Source organism: Otolemur garnettii, unplaced genomic scaffold, assembly GCF_000181295.1.
Source record: "Otolemur garnettii isolate 467f Iridium unplaced genomic scaffold, OtoGar3 scaffold00060, whole genome shotgun sequence".
NCBI lineage: Eukaryota > Metazoa > Chordata > Mammalia > Primates > Galagidae > Otolemur > Otolemur garnettii.
Window position 1 is genome coordinate 2752991 of NW_003852455.1, and position 7023 is coordinate 2760013.

Consider the following 7023-nt stretch of genomic DNA (forward strand, 5'->3'; position numbering starts at 1 on the left):
CCACCTTAGGTGTATGTGGCTGGCGCCTTAGCCGCTTGAGCCACAGGCGCCGAGCCTGTACTTTTGATCTCTCACCCGTCTCCCACCCTCCTCTTGTCTTGGTTTCCAGGGTTCATTATACATTTTATGTGCATATACGCCCATTGTTTAGCTCCCACTTTTAAGTGAGGACATAAGATACTCGTTTTTCTATTCCTGAGATACTGTACTTGGGATAATGGCTTCTAGTTCCATTCAGGTTGCTGCAAAAGACATTTTATTCCTTTTTACTGCTGATTAGTACTCTGGGGAGCTGTGTGTGCATATGTATGTATGTATGTGTATATGTGTGTGTGTATACATATATATACACGCACATACTACATTTTCTTTATCCACTTATTAGTTGATGGGCAGTTAGGTTGATTCCATATCTTTGCAATTGTGAATTGTGCTATAAAATATGTATTATTTTAACTGTATCCTTTCAATTAGGGATTCAGATAACTAATATATAAGGTTGTAATTTTGCAGTTTTTGTGCTTGTATTTAATATTATTTTTATTTGTACTACTCTTTCCTCTGAATTTTTATAGGAAAAAAAGGCCTAAATTATTTACTTTTACAGATTATTTAAATGTATGATAATTCGGGTTTTAGAGATTTTTTATTTTTATTTATTTTTTAATTGTTGAGGATCCATTAAGGATACAGAGAGCCAGGTTACACTGATTGCATTTGTTAGTCAAAGTCCCTCTTACAATTGTGTCCTGCCTCCAAGTGGTGTGTCACACACTGATTTCCCCTCACCCCCCTTTCTCCTTCCCTTGTCCACTCCTCCACTCCCCCTATTTTCCACCATGTACTAGGTCATCAGTTGCCCTCATATCAGAATTGAGTACATAGGATTCTTGCTTTTCCATTCTAGTGATGCTTTACTAAGAAGAATGTGTTTCAGCTCCATCCAAGTTAATACAAAAGATGTAAAGTCTCAATGAGACAGAATCTTACTATGTTGCCCTCAGTAGAGTGCTCTGGTGTCACAACTCACAACAACCTCAAACTCTTGGGCTTAAACCATTCTCTTGCCTCAGCCTCCCAGGTAGCTGGGACTATAGGCACCTGACACAATGCCTGGCTATTTATTGTTGTTGTTGTAGCTGTCAGGTTCTAACCCGCCAGCCTCAGTGTATGTGGCCAGTGCCATAACCACTGTGGTATGGGCACCAAGGCAGGCTATTTTTTGTTGTTGTTGTTGTAGTTGTCATTGTTTAGCTGGCTGGGGCTGGGTTGAACCTGCCAGCCTCAGTGTATTTGGCCGGAGCCCTACCCACTGAGCTGCTGGCAACACTCAAGTCTCAATCATTTTTAGTGGCTGAATAGTATTCCATGGTATACATATACCACAGCTTGTTAATTCATTCCTGGGTTGATGGGCATTCAGGCTGTTTCCACATTTTGGCGATTATAAATGGAGCTTCAGTAAATAGTCCAGTACAAATGTCCTCATAATAAAAGGATTTTTTTTTCTTCTGGGTAGATGCCCAATAATGGGATTGTAGGATCAAATAGGAGGTCTAGTTTGAATTCTTTGGGATTCTGTAGTCCCACCAGCAGTGTAAAAGTGTTCCCTTCTCTTCACATCCACACCAGCCTGCAGTTTTGAGATTTTGTGATGTGGACCATGCTCACTGGGGTTAGGTGATATCTTAGAGTGGTTTTGATTTGCATTTCTCTGATAATATGTGATGATGGGCATTTTTTATGTTTGTTAGCCAATCATCTAGTTCTTTAGTGAAGGTTCTATACATATCTCAAGCCCATTGATATAAGAGATCGTTGACTTTTTTTATGTTAATTCAAGTTATCTATCCTGGTTAGTAAACTTTTGTCCAAGTCACAATATGCAAATATCTTTTCCCATTCTGATGGTTATCTATTTGCTTTGGTTGTTGTGTCCGTGGCTATACAGAAGCTATTTAATTTAATTAAGTCCCATTTGTTTATTTTTGTTGTTGGAATTGCCTCTGAAGTCTTCTTTATAAAGCCTTTTCCCACTCTGATAACTTCAAGTGGTTTCCTCATACCTTATTTGAGGATTTTTATTGTTCCGTGCCTTAGATTTGGATCATCTTGAATCAATTTTAGCGAGGGGAGAAAGGTGCAGGTCTGGTTTCAATCTTTTGCATGTGGTTATCCAGTTCTCCCAGCACCATTTATTGAATAGGTATTCTTTCCCCCAGTGTATGTTCTTATTTGGTTTATCAAAGATTAGGTGGCTGTACGATGTTAATTTCATTTCATGATTTTCTATTTGGACAAAAACAATTTTTTTAAGCTCCTAAATGAATTTGATTGTCTTTTATAGTTAGAAATTAATTCAGATACAAACCTTTTCTCTTTTTCTTTTCAATATAGTGAGTTTAAATCCTGCCTGGAAGGAACTTGTGGCACAAAGACCACCTTCAGGCCTCATATCTGGGGCCCTTCTCTTCTCTGTTTTGTCTCAGATTATCATCTGCATTGGATTTCAATCTTTGGGGTTTTTTTGGGTCAAACAGCAACCTTGGTATGAAGAATGGCATCCACAATCAGAGTAAGTTGGTCAGTCTGTGTAAAAATCTGTAAAGTGTGTGTAACACTTATGATATAAAAGGACTCTAGAAATTTATGTAAAAGTTTGTGTGTAGATTGATTTAAACCTTTAAATGGTTTGGCCTGGATTCGCCTTTGTTTTATGGTAAGTCCTATTTGTAGGAAGGTATTCAGGTATAGTCCTAATAATCACTGCCAAGGTGGGAACTGTAGACCAGTTTCTTTTTTATTTTGAGACAGACAGAGTCTCACAATGTTGCCTTTGGTAGAGTGCCATGGTGTCACAGCTCACAGCAACCTCAAATTTTTAGGGTTAAACGATTCTCTTGCCTCAGCCTCCGAAGTAGCTGGGACTACAGGCGCCTGCCATAACGCCCAGCTGCTTTTTGTTGTTGTTGTAGTTGTCATTGTTGTTTTGCAGGCCCAGTCCAGGTTCGAACCTGCCAGCCCTGGTGTATGTATCTGGCACCCTAGCTGCTGAGCTATAGGTGCCGAGCCTGTAGACTAGTTAATTTGCTACTGAGCCTTGCTTTTCTTATTTGTAAAATAAGGAAGTTCTTTTTATGTATTAATTCCATCTCTAAGGCCTCTTCAAAACCCAGAAGCATTTGTGCTTTTAACTTTTCCTTCCCCAATTTAGCTTTTTTTTTTGAGACAGAGTCTTACTTTGTCACCCTCAGTAGAGTGCGGTGGCATCACAGCTCATAGCAACCTCAAACTTTTGGGCTCAGGTGATCCTTTTACCTCAGTCTCCTAAGTACTACAGGCACCTGAGACAGGGTCTCAGTCTTGCGCAGTCTGGTCTTGAACTCCTGAGCTCGAGCAGTCTACCCCCATTGGCCTCCAAGAGTGCTAAGGATTGGAAATGGCATTTTTTTTTTTTGAGACAGAGCCTCAAGCTGTCCCCCTGGGTAGAGTGCCGTGGCATTACAGCTCACAGCAACCTCCAACTCCTGGGCTCAAGCGAGTCTCCTGCCTCCGCCTCCCAAGTAGCTGGGACCACAGGCGCCCGCCACAACGCCCGGCTATTTTTTTTTTTTTTTGGTTGCAGCCGTCATTGTTGTTTGGCGGGTCCGGGCTGGGGATTCGAACCCACCACCTTAGGTGTACGTGGCTGGCGCCTTAGCCAGTTGAGCTATAGGCGCTGAGCCGGAAATGGCATTTTAAAACATAAAAAGGAAGAGGTGGAATTATCTTGAAACTCTCTCCAGAATTCATTTGTAGCAGATTAACATTTCACTGCCACTTACTTATATTTAGAGTGGTTAATGTTTTAGTGACAGATGTTGAGGACTCATCATACTTAGTTCTGTGTAGGCCCAACCTGCCCATCTGAAGTGTGGAGAGCCATAGTAGAAACAGACTGAGGCCAGCTCAATGTGAAGTGCTTTTTATTTTTTTAAACACAAGTGATCTTAGTCTCCATAATATATTACCCTGTGATGAGGCAGGTGGTGTCCACATTTAGGACTATAGAGTGATAGAGCTAAGGTCAAACCCATGGTCTGGTTACCTTCACTATGCTAAAATTATTCAGAAAAACTAAGGCATACCTGTCAAATATTTTTTACTTGATTGTAATTTTTAAGTTGAACATTTGACAGAAGAGAAGACCCTTCATATTGTTCTACCTGTTTTATATACCTCAAATTGATATTGAGTATTTTGCTATAAACAGTACTTTGTTATGATAGTGATTCAAGACAGTTAAGGTAAAATTGGTTGCTTTTGAGAAATTAGTATTGTTTACTAATGCAAAATTTTTGTGTGTGTGTTCTAGTGCTTGTAATACAACAGGAGGCCTATATTCGAATTCTTCACACTTAAACAACGAAACTGAACTTGATGAACATAATATACAAAATTATGAAAATACCACAGTGTTTTTTATTTCCAGTTTTCAGTACCTCATAGTAGCAATCGCCTTTTCAAAAGGAAAACCCTTCAGGCAACCTTGCTACAAGAATTGTAAGTTTGGTATTTATTGTGATTTCCGCCTTGCCTTCCCCCCCCTAGAACCAATGTAGAGAGAAGAGCTAAACATACCGTTACTGTCCTTTAAATAGCAAATTAAATCTTCACAGAAAGAACAAACCGAATAATTTTAATGTTTACTGTCTTGTTTTGCTTTCACGACAGTTGCCACCCAGAATTTAAAATTAAAGTCACCAGTGCTAAACATTCCTGGTTTTCACATCCTCTTGCCTCTGGTTTTAATTTTTATTTCTGTAACCCGTTTTGGAGTGCGTTAAAATTGGAAGCAGAAGCAGAGGTTCTTCAGTTGGAACCCTGGGCATTATATTTTCCTTCTAGGTGGTCTGTATGGCACTTGCTGTCTTTGTTTTAGACACTGTTAAAGCCAGTGCTCACCTCTAGAATTCTTCCTTTCTGTCATCTTTGAGGCACTGCAGAGTGGAGCATCGTGCCTGTATGTACACGTATGTCCATGGCAGTAGCATGCAGCATTTTGGTTGCTGAAAATTAGTGTTTATGGGAAAAAAATCAGTTACTATGTATTCATTGCCAGGTTTTAAAAATTGAGGATACACTAATAATATAGAACAAATTTTAGACTTTTGCAGTATCTTGGAGTGAACAGCAATTATAAAATATGCCTCCTGAAAAATACGAAAGGACTGGTCCAGCTGACCTGTACATTTTGCTAGTTTTAACCTCTTGTCATTTATCAGAGTGCATGAACAGTTCTTTGCTAGGACCTGCCTAGGACCTGCCGTTTGTTTTCTATTTATATACAGTGTATCAGCATAATGTATTAAATTGGTTTGGGGATTACTTTTAAAAATTAATCTCAGTTTTAGACATTTAAGGCCTTCTTTCCAGAGTTTTTTGCTTTCTACCCATTCTGTTTCATTCTGTTTATTTTTAGTATATTTTTTTAGCAGTACCTCTTTTTCTTCTCAGGCTAAACAAAGATAGATTCTATTCTTTTTTTTTCTCCTTCACATATCTTTTTTTGGAGGGTGGGGGCAAGGTGTCACTGTGTTATCCAGGCAGTGGCCTGATCATAGCTCACTGTCACCTCTCTTTAGTCAGTGGTTACCCATTTTCAGCTTTAGCTTAGTGCAGTTCTATTTTCTTATTTGACTATGTTTTCGTTTCATCATGCATTTTAAGTGCATGATGATATGCACTTAATTCTTATAATCAGATGTGATTTCTTGGGGTTTAGTTTCAAATTTTTTTTTTTTTGAGACAGAGTCTCACTTTGTTACCCTGGTAGAGTGTTGGTGGTGGCATAGCTCACAGCAACCCCAAACTCTTGGGCCCATGTGATTCTCTTGCTTCAGCCTCCCAAGTAACTGGGAGTACAGGCACCTGCCACAACGCCTAGCTGTTTTTAGAGATGGGGGTCTCACTCTGGCTCAGGCTGGTCTTGAGCCCTTGAGCTCAGGCAGTCTACCTGCCTCGACCTCCCAGAGTGCTAGGATTATAGGCATGAGCCAACGTGCCTGGCCTTAACATCATTTCTTTTTTTGCTGAAGTTTCTTGCTTGATTTTCACAGTTTACTGCTTATGAAATCCAGTCCCTTTCTCTATGAAGCCGTTATTACCAAATTGCCAAAATCTCTCCTATCAGGGCCTATGTATCATTTTCCTACTCATTTGCCATAACCAAAGTGGTTGAAACAGTACAGATACCTAGAGGCGTACAGATTAAAGTAGACTTCCCAAAGATAAGTGACTGAGTAAAAAGGAATGGATATAACAATGGTAGAAATTTGTGGTTATAGGTCAGAGGCCCCAGTTATTGTTTGGGGAATGAACAAGAGAAGTATATATTAGTGTATTCATTTTATATAAGGTTTTATTTCTGAGTCATTAAGGGAAATAAGGAAGAAAATCTTTTATGGTGCCTGATTTTAGTGCTATTTCCATCAATAAATCTTTGTTGGCATAAATTGTAGCATTATTAATAATAACTTGAATTTACATATTTTATATTTTGAATACTTAAAAATCTCTTTTCTGTGGGATCCTCATCATATCTTCGTTTTATAGATAAAATAATTTGACTTTGAATGACTTGTTGAGGTTCATATAGCTTTGTAGAATAACCAGTCTAAAACTAAAGGAACAGTCTCCCCAGTCCATGGTCATCATCAACACAAAATTTGTTTTGATAGTTGTTTTTTTTTTTCTTCTTCTTCTTGAAGCAGAGTCTAACTTTGTTGCCCTTGGTAGAGTGCTGTGGTGTCATAGGTCACAGCAACCTTAAACTCAAGGGCTCAGGTGATCCTGTTGCTTCAGCCTACTGAGTATCTGGGACTACAGGCACCCATCACAATGCCCAGCTAGTTTTAGAGGTGGGTCTTGCTCTTGCTCAGGCTGGTCTTGAACCTGTGAGCTGAGATGATCCACCTGCCAGCCTCTGGATTGCTAATATCATGTGATAGCTTTTTTTTTTTTTGAGACAGAGCCTCAAGCTAT

At 39.3% G+C, this 7023-nt stretch overlaps 1 protein-coding gene across 6 annotated transcripts in view; it reads left to right on the forward strand.

Moving 5' to 3' along the window:
- ATP13A3 (ATPase 13A3) overlaps window positions 1-7023 on the forward strand; it is a 100944-nt gene that overhangs the window by 74988 nt on the left and 18933 nt on the right. For all 6 annotated transcript variants that reach the window (XM_023514837.1, XM_023514836.1, XM_003792690.3 and 3 more), the window contains 2 exons: window positions 2398-2575; window positions 4355-4542. In XM_023514837.1, the coding sequence (XP_023370605.1) occupies window positions 2398-2575; window positions 4355-4542 (366 nt within the window). The remainder of the gene's footprint in view (window positions 1-2397; window positions 2576-4354; window positions 4543-7023) is intronic.